General features: G+C 42.9%; 2 protein-coding genes across 3 annotated transcripts in view; one reads left to right on the plus strand and one right to left on the minus strand.

Moving 5' to 3' along the window:
* The window catches only part of Cat (catalase), a 37,428-nt gene extending 34,034 nt beyond the window's left edge, over positions 1–3,394 (minus strand). Inside the window, exon 1 of the mRNA XM_031371183.1 lies at positions 3,218–3,394. Within this exon, the coding sequence (XP_031227043.1) occupies positions 3,218–3,283 (66 nt within the window). The 5' untranslated portion in view covers positions 3,284–3,394. The remainder of the gene's footprint in view (positions 1–3,217) is intronic.
* On the plus strand, positions 3,085–12,020 carry LOC116090570. 2 transcript variants are annotated; one of them, XR_004118726.1, is made up of 3 exons: positions 3,085–3,363; positions 7,465–7,609; positions 9,151–12,020. XR_004118726.1 is itself a non-coding variant. In XM_031371184.1 (3 exons), the coding sequence occupies exons 1-3, from the start codon at positions 6,794–6,796 to the stop codon at positions 9,395–9,397; spliced, it is 771 nt and encodes a 256-aa protein (XP_031227044.1). In that variant the 5' UTR covers positions 6,785–6,793; the 3' UTR covers positions 9,398–12,020. The 2 variants fall into 2 exon arrangements, 1 of the variants encoding a protein (XP_031227044.1); XM_031371184.1 differs by lacking the exon at positions 3,085–3,363 and adding an exon at positions 6,785–7,172.
* The last annotated feature ends 4,227 nt before the right edge of the window (positions 12,021–16,247 follow it).

Below are 16,247 nucleotides of genomic sequence, written 5' to 3' on the forward strand. Positions count from 1 at the left end.
CTGACTAAAGGTCTGACAAGACCAAAAGCTGATAGGAAGCAAGGCACCAGAACTTCCATGTTGTTGACAGACGTGTAAAATGGTACAACCTTTCTGGAAGATGACTGTGCAGTTTGCTCCTAAATCAGACATTGGCCCTATAACCCAGTAAATCCTATAATCCCAGTAATTTGGGGTTTTGTCTTATTTATTAGGACAGGATTCATGCCATGAAACTCAGGCCGACTTTAAACTGGTGATCCACCTGCCTCATCCTTAGAACTGGAATCACAGGTGTGTGCCAGCACATCCAGCTAGGAAAAATCAGAGTGTGGGTGTATAAAATGACTGGTATAAGAGTTTTCATATCAGGCTGGAGAGGTGGCTCAGCAGTTAAGAGCACTGGCTGCTCTTCCAGAGATCCTGAGTTCAATTCCCAGTGGCTCACCATCTGTAATGGGATCCGACGCCCTCTTCTGGTAAGTCCGAGGACAGCTACAGTGTACTGATATACATAAAATAAATAAATTTTTTTTTCACTTTTTTTTTTTTTTTTTTTTTTTTTTTTTTTTTTTTTTTTGGTTTTTCGAGACAGGGTTTTTCTGTATAGCCCTGGAGCTCACTCTGTAGACCAGGCTGGCTTCGAACTCAGAAATCCACCTGCCTCTGCCTCCCAAGTGCTGGGATTAAAGGCGTGCGCCACCACGCCCGGCAATAAATTTTTAAAAAAGAGTTTCCATATCAACTTTATTCATAAGAATCCAAACTTGGAAATAACCCAGGTGCCCAGCAATAGTATAAACAAATAGTGGTCTAATCTCCTAACAAAGTACTGCACAGTGTGGAAAAATCTAACTGCTGATACACGGTACAAGAAAGCATTTTCACTGAACAACAAAAAGAGCTTTATACAAAACCCCATAAATCAGTGGTTAAACCATTCAGAACAATGATTTCCATTGGACACACTGAACTCTCTCTCTCTCTCTCTCTCTCTCTCTCTCTCTCTCTCTCTCTCTCTCTCTCTCTCTCTCTGTGTGTGTGTGTGTGTGTGTGTGTGTGTGCGCGCATATACATTCATGTGTGTGAGACTCAGAGGACAACCTCAGGTGTCAGCCCTCACCTTGCACTTGCACTTTGTTTATGGTGCTTTTCTACTGTGTACACCAGGTTAGCTGGCCTGTGAACTTCTAGATGGTCTGCTATCTCTGTCTCCCAGTTCCACAAAGGAACACTCGGACTCCAAAGTACACATTACCATGGCAGGCTTTGGCTAGATTGCGATGATTCAAATTCATATCCTCCCACTTTAACAGAAAACACTCTACACTGAGCCATCTCCTCAGCCCAGCCTCGGATATCTTGCTATGGGCTCAGGATGCATTTGTCTATGTATTAAGCCTTGTTGAACAGAACACATAAATCTGTGTTTCACTATATATGTAAATACCATGCTAAGCTTGCACATGCACACCATACTCTTCATTCACATCCCCAAAGTGTTCAAGTATAAAGTATACTGCTGAGGAAATACACTTAAAAAAAATCACTAATTTCCTGGATGAATGAAGGGATAGGGAGATGGACAATCTTATAAGAGGTAATTGTGCAATACAGAGAGTGGACACTTGAGTTTCCTTTCAGTTAGGACACTGCAGTTCTTATCGGTATTTCTGAATTCTCGACCCTTTTCATCATCAAGTATTTCAGTTTATCTATACTACATAGCACATGCTAATTTCCTTCCAGAAGGTACGGGGGTTCCCCTCTTAGAAATGTTTATTCAGAGTAGCACAAATTGAGGAAGAAAACATCAGTATCACCAACAATAGGTGACGTACACGGAGCGCGGAGTTATTATGGAAAGAGGAGAGAACAACAACTTAATGATTTCCCCAAACAAACTGGTCTCAAAATAGACGGGACACCTTTAAGAACACGTGTATTTTATTTTCTAAAACTCTCACTACCCGGCCTAAGTGTTTCTCAGTTCACAAGTATTCGTGACAGCATGAATCAGGCTTTAGCAACCAATGGATACCCCAGAAGTCCTGGCTCTAAGGAGCTCAGTTCGAATCTTGACTCTACCACTAACTAGGTGTATGTCCTTGATTACAACTCTGTGTTTCTCTGGTTCTCTTGAAGAACTCAGGAAAAACAAAAACAAAAAACAAAACAAAAAAAAAAACAAAACTTAACGGGCTTAGTTGTAAATAATGAAGGACAATGGGGCCAAGAGCTTAGAGAAAAATATGAACATTTTCCCAAACTCTGTCCATGAACACTAAACATTGATCTCCCAGTTCACCAACAAAAGCAGGGTTGTAAGGAAGAAAGAGCAAGGGGGAAAGTCTCCCTCATCCTCACCCCACCTCTGCCCTGCTAACCAGAAGCCATGGGGCGGTGCAGTAGCATCTGCTCCAACTTCTCTAAGCTGCCCAGGGCAGGAGCAAGTCTACTGAAATCCCCACTGTCTATGTAGACAATGTCATCTGCTTGCCATGTCTTGTAACCAACCCCAACATTCACTCTACACTCCACTGCTAGTCTGCAATCGGAACTAAATGGTAATCATCTGTTTACACATCTTGACTCTAAACTTCTCCAGGGGTGTGGTCTTATCTCACAGGAATGTTTGTACATCTTGTCCAGCACTGTGGTGCTCAAATGGCACACACACACAGGCACTCAAAGTTCTGTGAATCAAAGCGTTGGTTACTGTCTAATGTCATTGCCAGTTCTAAACTACCAGGTCTGATGCTCCTCAATGCCAATGAAATAATGGATGTAAAAATGCTTTTATTTAACCGTTGGATGTCGTGTGTTCTGCATGTCACCATGAATGATGCTGGAGGCACAGGCTCAGAAACCTCCCAAACACCAACGCAAGCAGATTTCACAAACATAAAGCAGGAGCTGGCTCTAACTTCCTGGCTCACGGCTGCAGCTCTCTGCCACTTTGCCCAGGCGGCTCCAAGTCTCCCTCAAGCTGTGACCTATGTCCCAGCTGGCACAAATGCCAAACTCGGAGCCATCCACCCGGCCCCTGCTGCCAGCGACTAGTCCTGCAGTCCGGCAGCCCCATCCCCTCTCCGCAGAATGGAACGGTCCGTGGGACAGAAAGCAGCTACCCGAGTGCAGCCAGTGGTGCAGCCCCACCGCAGGCCACCCAGGGGAAGCCCGTGCCGTTACTCGCCGCCGCCCACATTCTCGTGAGGCTCTGGGGAACACAGGGTACCTGGGAGCCCCGCTGCTCCTTCCACTGCTTCATCTGGTCGCTTGCTGGATCCCGGCTGTCCGACATGGTGTAGGATTGCGGAGGTGCAGAGCTGCGGATAGCGTGAGGCAGGAGAGAAGGACACACACGGTCTCCACCCGAGGAAGGTAATTGTGTGGGTTAGGCCTGCTGGAGTGGTGACTTCAGGCTCCGCCAATCAGCACCGCCCCCCACCCTCGGGACGGCCGCCTCCTGATTGGCCACTGGAACTCTAGAAAGAACGGGATTGGAAGGAGGGTGGGTGAGAAGTAGGGGCTCCCGGAGGTGGACCCCGGGACGGGAAGAGCTTGGGAAGACAGGAGGGGACCGAAAGGCGGTGCTGGAGCCCTGCTGGTGCTCTCTGACCTTTAAGAGACACAGCTCAGGATCCAATTCCTCTGTGCAAAGTTTTCTCACTTTGCTTACTTTGTTGGCTACTAATTGGTGGTGGTTCTTTTTCTTCCTTTTCTCACTCAGATTATCATTTACCAAGCTGTATACCAATAATGTACTGTAAAAACACTCAGAAACTGTTTAATCTTATGACAGATCGGCGCGAATCTCCTCTGCAAAAGGGAAAAATCTGACTTGTCACTTGGCCCACTGTGCCAAAGTGGCCTGGATTGACTGCCTTGACAGGCTCCTCCATTTTCTCCCCTGACACGGAAGAATACTGAAAAGCCTTTGTCTTTGGGGAGAGGGAGATCTATGTTGGGTCTGAGGATGTGGCTCAGAAGGTTGAATGTTTGTCTAGCATGCACAAAGCTCTGAGTTCAGTCGCCAGAATCATATAAAATGCACGGTGGTGCAGGCCGTTACTTCCAGCCCTCCAGAGGTGGAAACTAGAGGATCAGAAGTCAAAGGTCATCTTCAGCTACATAGTTCCTTTGAGACCAGACACTGAGACTCTGTCTCAAAAAAAACAATATTAAACTAGAAAGTAAAACATTTACTAATGTTTGTAAGTATTTGCTGACTTTGCAGCTTATTTTTCATTTTAATCAATAGGCTGAATATTTTCTCTCAGTTGCTAGAATTTATCTTTAAACACCTTGATACACGTGCAAATACCATCCTTTTCAAATTAAACATTCTTAGCTTTCGCCTTGATTTGGGACTGTGCACATGTGACTGAGGACATTCCAAAGTTTGTTCTTGATTTGACAAAGATGTGGTAACAGGAATTGGTAAAATTGTAAGTTTTGCAGTCCCTTGGGGGAAAAGGTCACAAATTCATCTTATCAATGGTATTTTTCCTATATTGTTCTTTTTTTTTTTTTTTTTTTTTTTTTTTTTTTTGGTTTTTCAAGACAGGGTTTCTCTGTATAGCCCTGGTTGTCCTGGAACTCACTCTGTAGACCAGGCTGGCCTCAAACTCAGAAATCCACCCCTGCCTCTGCCTCCCAAGTGCTGGGACTAAAGGCGTGTGCCTGGCTCACAATTGTAAAAAATATACCATTCACTGTGTCACTTGTTTGGTGTCTTTTGCTATATCTACATCTACACTGTCCCTAGAATGTGAAGCCCATAAAGGCAATGACAGTCATGACTAAAATCCATGGGACCAGCAAAATAGATCAGTGGAGAAAGTCACTCACTGCCTGGACTAGCACCCAAAGTTTAACCCCCAAGACCCGTGAGGTAGAAGGAAAGAACCAACTGTCAAATGTCTTCACACATACACACACACTCATGCACACACACACACATACACACACACATTCATGCATATACATGCACACACACACGCACACTCATGCACACACTCATGCGCACACACACACATTCATGCATATGGCCACATGGCCGAGACTATAACTCAGTGGTAGAGTACTCACCTAGCATATGTGAAGCCCCACCACAAAAAGAAAAAAATGAATAAAAATAAGAAAATATGGAGCTAGCAAGATGGCTCAGTGAATAGGGGAATTCACTGCCAAGCCTGACAACCTGAATTTATGCCCAGGCCCCACATGATGGATGGAGAAAACTGACTCCCAAAAGCTTGTCCCTGACTACTGAAATTATACACGTACACACACAGTTAATTCATTAATTAAATGTGACACCAATTTTAAGTTAGAACTCCTTGAGTACTTCCTATATGTCAGAGACTGTTCGACTATTAGGGTTTTGTTTTTTTTTTAAACATATTTGCTTAGTTCACCCAACAACACTGTAAGTTACATATTAATATTGTGATTATTAAGTGGCCCAGGAAGCTGAGGTACAGGAGGGTAAATAAAGAATTGCTCAAAGTCATACAATTACTGACAGACACAATCAAAATTCTAGTCCCATCATCTACTCATCTCCAGAGCCTGCTGTGTGTTAAGTAAGCCAGTGTTGAGAGAAAGAACGAAGCAGGCTTTTCCTCTGCAGCTAGAATACACCTGGACAAGGGAAAGAAAGGAGGCCTGAGCCGTGTGTTCTCCTTCATCCTTGGTATGGATGTGTCTTGTTTAATTTAGGGATAGCTCGCTCCTCCTTTCTTTCTTCTCTGTTTTTGTTACTGTTGCCTTAGATTCCTAAACAGCTATTTCCACAGGAACAAAAAGAATGGAGAAAAATCAGGCAGGCTCTGATCTTGTCCTGTCTTGCGTTTTAAAATAAGGTGTGTGCTTTCAACAGAAGTGATGAACTTACACTGGCTACCTAAGCAGAATTCCTACCCATCAGTTTTAGGATTACAAGCCAATCATAGTTTAGGTGGAGACACCTCTGAAAAATCTCCTATAGCTTCAAGCAGTTGAAACTTGATCCCTCTGATTCCTCAAGGTAATTCCAAGCACTGACTTCAACAGACCAGCTTGTTCCTGTTTGATTCATATAAACAGGAGTATTTTGAATAAAGTTGCTGTTTCGGAAATACTATTCTCTGATTGTTCAGAGCTCAATGAAGTAAAATGCACTGGCACAAACCATAGTGTTATTAATCCTGATATCAAGACATCTAAAGCCCAGACTAAATGGCCAAAAGAAGAGATTAGACATTCAGTTAGGGGATTTCTATAAGTAAAGTTTCCCTTCTCGATAACAGAAGTAAAGAAGGGAGAGGCGTGTGCCTTGGATGATGGGAGTGATGGTGCCCAGGAGCAGCCACACCAACCAGAGAAGTTATTTCCTTAGGTCTTGAGTCTACCCACTCTCCAAGAAACAGAATCTTCTACACATTTTCGATTTTTTTTTTTTTTTTTTTTTTTTGGTTTTTACGAATGTTTTATCCCTTACACATACATGAGGGTAAGTGAGAGAGGCTTGAAATGGACAGTGTACGACACGTAATTGCTTTAATATGCTTTTCTTAATTTTGTTTGTTTTTGAGATACGTTCTTGTGTATTCTGAGCTGGCCTCTAAATCTCTGTGTAGCTGCAGATGACCTCGAATCTCTGATATTCATGCCTCTCACATCAGTTGCTTTTCTGTTGCTGGGATAGAACACCATGACCTGAGTTCGAGGCCAGCCTGGTCTACAAAGTGAGTTCCAGGACAGCCAGGGCTACACAGCTGTATGAAACCCTGTCTCGAAACACAAAAACAAACAAACAAAAACCACCATGACCAAAAGCAACTTTCAGAAGACAGCATTTATTTTGACTTATGGTTCCAGAGTTGATAATGCAGGGGGTGGGGAGCACTGGCAAGGAGCAGGCACTTTGAGGCAGGAGCAGAAAACTGAGGAGAACAGGAAGCAGAAAGAGAACTGGCTGTGTAATGCAGCTACAGATTCACAGAGCCCACCCCCAGTGACGTACTTCCTCCCTCACAAAGCCCACCCCAGTGACGTACTTCCTCCCGCAAGGCCCAGCCTCCTAAGCCTCCCCCAGACACCACCACCAACTGGAGATCAAGTGCAAGAGCTCAAATATTTGAGCCTGTGCGGGTATTCCTCATTGAAAGCACCACCCTCCACCTCTCCAGGACTGGGAATTACAGGTGTATGTTATGATGCTTGGTCGATGCAGCCCTGTGGATGGCTTTGTGTATGCCAGGCAAGCATTCTACCAACTGAACCATCTCTTCAGCCCCGTGTCTTGCTTTCCTCGCTTTTTAGCATTCAAGGGTGAAGTTTTTCCCTACTCATTTCTATATCTTAAAAGAAAAAATTTTTTTTCCCTCCACACAGTTACACAAAGCAGGGTTCTTCGTTTGCTCGGCCCCTTACTCTGAACATTAATTTTTCTACTATAACTGTAATTACTTCCTGTGTTTGCTTTCGTTTTTTGAGGTTTATTTTCACAAGTCACCCTTTGGTTCAAATCATGTGAACATGTGAAGGCTCCTGCAGCATTTGACCTGACGTCCTCTGGAATGCTGAGCCAAGCGTATACTCACTGGCTCTCAGAGGATGGCTTGGTAATAAGATTTAAAAGGTAGGTAGGTACATTCTAGACATTTCTAAGTTACACATTGTATTAGATCAGAATGTAGCCAGGTATTGCACTTGACTGCAGTCCCATCTCTAAAGAGGCAGAGGTAGGATGATCTGGAGTCCAAAGCTACAGAAGTTCCAGATCAGCCCGGGCTACTTGAGACCTTGTTTCAAAGCCAACAAGAATCCAATAGAGTTCTATATCTTATTGAATTCCTCAGAACGGAGATATGCTTCTCATATTACATTCAGCCACCACTACAGCCATACAGAATTCACACAACCTGCAGCCACGTCCTAGGCTTTTGTCTGTGAGAAAAGACAGACAGAGAGAGAGAGCACACAGTACAGCAGCAAGTGTGTGTAATAGGAAGGGGCAAGCACAGGCATACCCAGGAAAGCCGCTAGCCTGAGCATGAGGAGCAATAAGAAGGAGCCTGAATCCTGAAGAGTTACCAGGCATGGAGTACAACACCAAGAATGGGGGTTATGGTTCACCATCATGGAGATCTGAAATGGTTTCTTCCAGTTTTCCTTGAAAGCCTGACTTCAGTAATGGTGTACTGTGGTGTCTCACAGACTGGAAGAGCAAGCAGACATCTGTCTGTACCTGAGGTGCATCCTTGTTGGATTTGCCAGGACACTGACCTCTGTGCTTAACTTTGGCTCTGGCTCCTTCTGCTTAGTCACTGTCCCTCCTGTCAGCTGCCATACTGAACTGCTGTGTGAGACAGTCACATTTAATGGCTGGGATGGTGTGCCTGGCTTAGAGTTGTTTTTTGTTTGTTTGTTTGTTTGTTTTGTTGGTTGGGTTTTTTTTTCAGTGTCTGAGGTATTTTGATTGATGCTCCTTTTGTGCTGTAAAGTGGTGTGCCTGTGCATGGCCCTGGACTGAACTCTAGATGCAGAAACCAGACAAACCTGACCAAGCATCACTGGCAAATCCACACACCGAGTACAGACTAAGAGGATGGGATATAACTCAGTGGGAATACTTGCTTGCATATGCAAGCCACATATGCTGAATTCAAACCCCAATGTTGGCTGGAGTATTCAACCAACCTCCATGAGGGAGGTATCTGTGAAAACACTAAATAGTTATAAAAACAAAGGTCCTGTGTGAAGCCATTGGTCATAGCTAGTCTGTGGGGGAACAGGGGTCTCTGTCCTCTATTTCTATAAACACAGATCAGCAGGGCTTTGAGAAGCATAGTAGAGAGGAACCTGGTAAATCCCATGTTAGTGTCAGAGCACTTGGTGTGGGACTTGACCGTGGCTAGTTACAAAATTCATAAACTCAGACAAGTAATTTAATCCTAGGTGTGTAGGTGTACATTGCAGGCAAGAAGCAACTTTTTTGTTCTGCTTTGTGTACAATGTGTGTGAGCACATGCATGTGAGAGTGGTGTGTGTGTGTGTGTGTGTGTGTGTGTGTGTGTGTGTGTGTGTGTTGCATGTGTATTGGGGTGTGGGTGCATGTACTCATGCTTGTACATGTGGCTATTTTACCCTATCTATTTTTCTCCCCTTTGTTTCTTTTAGGACATGGTCTTTCATGGACTCCAAAGCTCACCATTTCCTTAGGTGGACCAGCAAGCTCCCAGAATCCGCATGGCTCTGCCTCCCAAGGCCAATATTACAGGGAAGAACAGCCATGCCCTACATTTTATATAGGTGCTGGAGATTTGAACTCAGGTCCTTGTGCTTGAGCAAGCCTCCTCGTGTACTGAGCCAACACTCCAGCTTACTTTTGCAAGATGAAATCTCTTACTGGCCTGGAACTCTTTAAATAAGCCCCAGGCATCTATCTGTCTCTGCCGCCCCAGCACTGGGATTGCAAGCATATGCCTCCACACTTGGCTTCGTAAAACATGGTTCTGGGCGGCTAGAAAGATTGGCTCCGTGGTTAAGAGCACTGACTGCTCTTCCAGAGGTCCTGAGTCCAATTCCCAACAAGCATATGGTGGCTCACAACCATCTGTAATAGGATCTGTTACCCTCTTCTGGGGTGTCTCAAGACAGCTATAGTGTACTCACATACATTAAATTAATTAAAAGCATGGTTCTGGGGATTGAACTCAGATCCTCATGCTTCCAAGGCAAGCACTTTACTGACTGAGCTATATTGCCTCAGCCAAGGTACTTAATCTAAATTTCCATTTAAGTGGAGCTCAAAACACATTCTATATTAGTTATAACTTATATCAAAAAGAACAACAAAATAAAATTGCTTAAACACATCATCAGTGTTTATTTCCCTCACACAAAAAGTCTCAGACCCAGAAGGTTCCAGGTTGGTTAGGCAATTCTGCCATCCTTAACTCAAGCGGTCCATCTCTTAGTCCAAGGTTCAGGTCACATGCTTATGATTGCATGCCAACCACCCAGAACATGGTCGAAGGCACAAATGCCCAGTCGTTTGCAGAGCCCAACCTGGTAACGGCACACTTCCTTTCTGCTTCCATCCCTTCCCACTGGCCAGAATGCAGGAAACTGGGACATGTACTCACTGGCTCATCACATGTTTAGCAAAACTGAAACATTTTATTGTAAAAAGATATTGGGAGTCAGCTGGCAACATCAGCCATATTGAGCTACTGGAACTATTAAGAGCACTAATGGGGAAAATACTTAAGAGAATCAGTTGTGAGTATTCTCAGTTTACAAGAATTTCTATTGCTCTTTATCCCATGTGTGTCTTTTATAGGTTATTTGTACCCTTTAGAAAATCTAGCCAGTTTTATGTTAGGATATTACATTGTATTTATCAGTGTAGGGAACACTCTAGTTAAGTAACTGCCTCTGGCTATGGCATGCACAGCTACAAAGTCACATTGTAATGAACTATCTATGTGCCAACCCAAACTTTCCCACACCAGAGCAGTTTGTAACAAAAATGTATATTGCTCCTACTATGACCAGGCTCCAGGGGTTTTCCAGTATTAACCTATTTAATTATGAGTCTAATGATCTCTCAAAGTCACACAGACAATTAGTGATGAGGTCAGAATTTAGACAAGGCTGAGGCCCTGGAGATAAAATCACAACGCTTACATTGCTTTGCCTACAACAAAGTTGACAGACAGCCCTAAGGTGAGCTTCCTAGATGCTTAGAGTATTCCTAACGCATTGCGCCACCTCCTGCCCACCTAGGACCTATGTATTCCTAATGCATTGCACTACCTCCTGCCCACCGAGGACCTATGTATTCCTAACACATTGCACCACCTCCTGCCCACCGAGGACCTGGCTCTATAGGAAGCCATGTTTTGTAGTCACAATTGAGGAAGATCACAGGATAATGGCATTGAAAGAAAGCACGAAAGGTGGCAGTGGATTTATTTGTGAGGGCCAGTAAGGTTGCGGAACCCACACCACACATGAGAGGGGGGCATAAGAGGAGCCAGAAAAGGCAACTGGAGGTGCAGAACAGCAGGGAGGAAAGAAAGATCTTCAGCCAGCCTTCCTCCCCTATAGCGAAGAGCAGGTGGTGACTCGGACTTCTAAGGTGGTATAATGACTTTGCCCTGAGAAAATCTGTTCATGAAAAGACTTCACTTCTACCAAGTATGAGGATCTGCTGACCCACTTCTCCAAAGCTCCTGATCCGGAACAACTGACATAAACAAATTCAATTCTGAGACTTTGTGACATGAAGCAATCGTCTCCTAATTGTGCCAAATGTCAAAAGCAGTTGCCTCATGAAAACAAAGGTCAATTATGGTGGTTAAAAAAAAATACATGATGTCTACAGACTAAAATGGGTCAAAGATAATATGTATGTATATGACTGGAAACATACAAAGATAGCAAGCAAACATTTATCCAAAAATCTAGATCAAAGGTGCTTGTACTGCTTTGGTTTGCTCTTTTTGCAGTTTTAGTATCATATCAAAGTAAAAATGTACCCCCTAAAATGTAAATATATTGCGAGGCATTCATTCCCCAGCATTTTCTCAGACAATACCTTAACGATAAAGTATTTGGCAACGCACTGAGAAGCAGAATAGGGTCCAAAGAATACTGTATGTAGTTTAGGATTTCTAGATGAAGAGAGAAAGTGAAGAAAGTGGAACTCCGGCTTCACTCAGTTCAAGTCTGAACTCGCACCTGAAACGTCTTCACAGAAGCAAGTTGAGAGATAAAAAGAGAACTTTAAAGAGCAGGGAGGTATAAACACAAATACTGAGCTCTACTGAGAAACGGCTGTAGGACTCCCTTACACTGTCTACATAGTATGAGATTTCACATGTTAGTACTTATAAAACTCCAAAGCTCTAAGACAGAGAGCACTCTAAGCTTATCCCATATCATTGTCCCGAGGAATGGAATCACTTGACCATGAACATATGTTTCTGGCTTTTTCTTTGCTGTATAATCAGTCATGTGCTTAATAAATATCAGCTACTGTCGTCCTTACGGACCTGATTTTATCCACCTTTGGTGGTGTTTAGAACATGCCCCTACCTCACTCAGGCTCACACTGTTAGGCCTAGAGATTTCTCTGTTTGTTGGTCTGTGAAACCCTGAGAATCCAAGTCTTGATTCATGGAGTTGATGATGTACAGTGCACCTGAGTACACGTGATGTACACGTGCACCTGAGTGTCTGTAGTAATATCTGAGTGTCTGTAGTAATATCTGAGTGTCTGTAGTAATAGTCACTCATGGAGTATAGTATCACGGATAGTCATGGATAAAGTATCATGACGTTCAAAAACCGACTAAAGCCACTGCTGCTCACAACAAATGGAAGGTGCCTATACTGGTTGGTTTTGTGTAACTTAACACAAGCTAGAGTCATCAGAGAAAAAAGGAGCCGCAGTTGAGAATATGCCTTTGTGAGATCTAGCTGTAAGGCATTTTCTCAATTAATGATCAGTGGGCCAGGGGCCCAGCCCATTGTGGGTGGTGCCATCCCTGGGCTGGTTGTTCTGGGTTCTATAAGAAAGCAAGCTGAGCAAACCATGAGGAACAAGCCAGTAAACAGCACCCCTCCATGGCCTCTGCACCAGCTCCAGCTTCCAAGTTCCTGGCCTGTTTGGGTTCTCATCCTGACTTCATTTGGTGATGAACAGCAATATGGAAGTGTAAGCTTTAAACCCCTTTCCTTCCTAACTGGCTTTTTAGTCCTGGTGTTTCGTCAGAGTAATAGAAACCCCAACTAAGACAGTGCCCAAAATACCATCCACCACAACTCCCATTGCCACACTGGATCCCCTGGAGATCATCAAGTTTGGAAGCGTGACTCAGCAGTGTGGATCTTAGGGTACAGGATCTGGGACTTCAGCAAGACACATGGTCCAAAGCCTTGCATTGGGCAGGCAAGCAAAGGGGAAGTGTGTGCTTGGTTACCAGCAAAAGCACATGTTCTCCTTCTAGTCTATTCTTTGTGGGTTTTTTTTTCTCTGCCTCTCTCCAACATACCAGCAAGATCTTCTCATGACCTAAATATTAAAAAAAATATTATATGTAACCATCAGAAATGATATATATCATAAAAAAATGATAGTCTGTCAGCCCACAAGTTGTAGAACCGAGCCAAGTTATTTAAGATGCATATTTTAAAGTATAGAAACAGAGAAAAAAAGAGGAAGGAGAAGAAGAGGAAGGAACCTTAAGAGTACAAACATGTTGAAGAGCCCTCTCTACCCTGTGCCAGATGCCCCAAGCCCTCTACTCTCAGCCATTTTAGCTGCCCCTTGCACCCGTGAATGGCTAGACATAGGAAATGACAGACAGCAACAGCACTGGTGCAGACAAACTTTGTGCACACCCTCCTTTCCCCCTGAGCACTAGACATTTGTGAGCACAAAGCAAGGCAGACGGAGCCATAGCTTACATGCGGAGTTTAGAGACAACTGAAATGTTGATAGAGACTAGGTCTCAGCTTTAGTCTAAGGTAAACGCTGGGAGTCAGGTACTAGGAGGGCCATGATGTATCAGAGCAGAGTCCAGGGAATGGCAGAAAACACAGGGCTTGAGATGGCTTCAGGAGGTGCAGCCGCTCTCCGGGGGCAGAGGAGGTCTGGCTTCAAGAGCTCACCCTGCTCTACTAGGAAAGTGATTTTGCCTGTGAATAGGCATAAGGGGACAACACCCTCTTAGAGTAACAGTTGTCTAGGAAATAGCACAACTAAAGACCATATGGCAGGCCATCATAACCGCATCTCAAGAGTTTCAGCTGGTTGGAACCAGGACTTGGAGTGGCTGGCCCCTGTTTGCCAAAACCTCAAATGTAACTGATACTTGTTTCCCAGTCAGTGACCCGTGATACCTGTTTTGACTAACATACAGCCCTGTGGATGCCTCCCTTCCTAGCCACAGTGCTGGGGTGAAGGGGGGGGGGGTGTTTTGTTTTGGTTTGGTTTTTGGTTTGTTTTTCGAGACAGGGTTCCTCTGTGTAGCCCTGGCAGTCCTAGAACTCACTCTGTAGACCAGGCTGGCCTCAAACTCAGAAATCCACCTGCCTCTGTCTCTGGCTCCCAAGAGCTGGGATTAAAGGCATGCACAAACTCCACCCGGCTGGATATTTGGTCATTCTAGCACCATAGCTGCAAAACCTGTCACTGGCTTCTGTCTTGGAATTCAAGATGGGCATGGCACATGGACTGCTGGTTCATACCTGTGATCTAGCATTTAGGGGGTAGAGGCAGGGGGATGTCGAGTTTAAGTTTACATAGAAAAGACCTTGTTTTTGTAAAAGGTAGAGGAGCAAAGCACCTTTCTATTCTAATAAGGAGGGCTACAGCAAATTTGTTCTTTGCCTTCAGTATTCTGCTGGGGGAACACTTCCATCTCGCTGTGCAAAAGTATGCATCCGTACAAGGCCAAAGTGCCTTGCCTAAGTCTGCTTGCTTCTTCCCACAGATATGCAGTCTTCAAGCTAAATCTGACCATGTCAATGAGCTCCACTCTTCATAGTCTACTTAGTGTGTAAAGCTTACTGTAAATTTCCCAACAAAAATGTATCAATATAACATGCACAGTTCTCAGGTTTTTTTCCCTTAAAAATCTTCTGATGCATTATGCTGACTGATAAAAGGAGGAGGATATTTTCAAATAATTTTTTATTTTTTTAAATTGATTTAGGTTTTATTGCATTATGGTGAAAAAGATACATAATTTCAGTTTATCTGAATTTGTTAACATTTAAAAACATTTTAAGTAGCTGGGCAGTGGTGGTGCATGCCTTTTATCCCAGCACTAGGGAAGCAGAAAGAGGCAGATTTCTGAGTTTGAGGCCAGCCTGGTCTACAGAGTGAATTCCAGGACAGCCAGGGCTACACAGAGAAACCCTGTCTCAAAAAATAAAAAAAAAAAAAACAAAACAAAAAACAAAAAAAACCATTTTAAGTAAATAGAATTACATCACATTCTTCTTTCCCTTTTGTACCCCAACTCCTCCCAGAGACCCCCTTCAATACCTGCAATACCTTTTTTTAACTTTGTCACATTCTTTACAATTTATAAAATATTGTAACAATAAAAATGAGTAGTATAAAAGTTGTTTGATATAAAACAATCAATTAAAGTCTTATGTAGATGCTTATCTGCAGCAATACTGAAAATACATACGTTTCTCTCAATGTAAATTTTAAGTAACTCCAAACATATTAGCTGTATATTTTAAAATAATACATCACTACTAGTTTTTTTAAATGAACATAAATAGATAAAGTCTTTTTGTTTGTTTGTTTGTTTTGTTTTGTTTTTAGTACAGTTTACAATCTTGGTTCTTACTGTGGTACAAGCCCAAAATAAGAACAATTTTTACACATTGGAGTTCATTGTAATAACACTGTACTTCAATGCCCCTCATATCACCAAAGGATTTTACCTCCCTAGTAGCTAAGCTAAGAGTTGACAGTTCTGTTGTGCCTTTTCTGCTATGGTCAAAGCTATTTGACTGAAGTGATTATCTTCATTCTCAGCCCATAGGGAACTGGTTACATTCATTTAAGAAATGGTGTGTGTATCAAGATGGTCTATCTGTGAAGTCATTCACCAACTGTTTTAATAAACAATGGCTCTGCTTGGAGGGTGGCACAGACATTAGATGCAGGCAAGAATCTGGTTTATTGGCTGTGATGATTTTGAAAAGCATTCATCTCAGAGAAAGAGTAACTTGTAAAGTTCTCTTCAAAATTGATACAACAGTTACAAACATCAAGCAAAGCATTCAGTCTCACTCTTTGTTGTTCTTTTATAAGCCATATCCCAAGTTAATTGTTTATGTTTCTATTGGCTGTATAAAAAATTTTGAAATATGTAAGCTGTTCTGAAAACCATAGTATAGTATAAAAACATCAAATAAACAATCCTACTAATAGCGAGGCTGAGATAGGAGAAACATGTTTTCAGGACTGTTATGTGGTACACAGCAAGACATTGTTAGGTACAAACAAGCAGAAAGTGCATATGGATTGTATAATATTGGACCTATTTCTCCAATAACCAAATTATAGAGACCACCAGATGATAGCCAACAAATTTTCAATTCCTCATACTTTTGAATTTGAATTGATTAGAGTAAGTTGGTAATATTAATTTTCATATTGAGATATTAAGAAAAAGTAATTTTTACTTCCTGTTATTTTTGTTGTAAGAGGTGGAATTAGGTTTGTGTGGGTTTGTTGA

The sequence above is a fragment of the Mastomys coucha genome, unplaced genomic scaffold (genome assembly GCF_008632895.1).
Source record: "Mastomys coucha isolate ucsf_1 unplaced genomic scaffold, UCSF_Mcou_1 pScaffold15, whole genome shotgun sequence".
NCBI lineage: Eukaryota > Metazoa > Chordata > Mammalia > Rodentia > Muridae > Mastomys > Mastomys coucha.

Excerpts from the sequence above, each read along its gene's own strand:
- LOC116090570 (XM_031371184.1), top strand. The coding sequence starts at position 6,794 with ATGACCAAAAGCAACTTTCAGAAGACAGCATTTATTTTGACTTATGGT. Across the intron at positions 7,173-7,464 it reads TCCAGGACTGGGAATTACAG|GTTTATTTTCACAAGTCACC; the intron begins GTGTATGTTATG and ends TCGTTTTTTGAG. Across the intron at positions 7,610-9,150 it reads TTGGTAATAAGATTTAAAAG|GACATGGTCTTTCATGGACT; the intron begins GTAGGTAGGTAC and ends TGTTTCTTTTAG.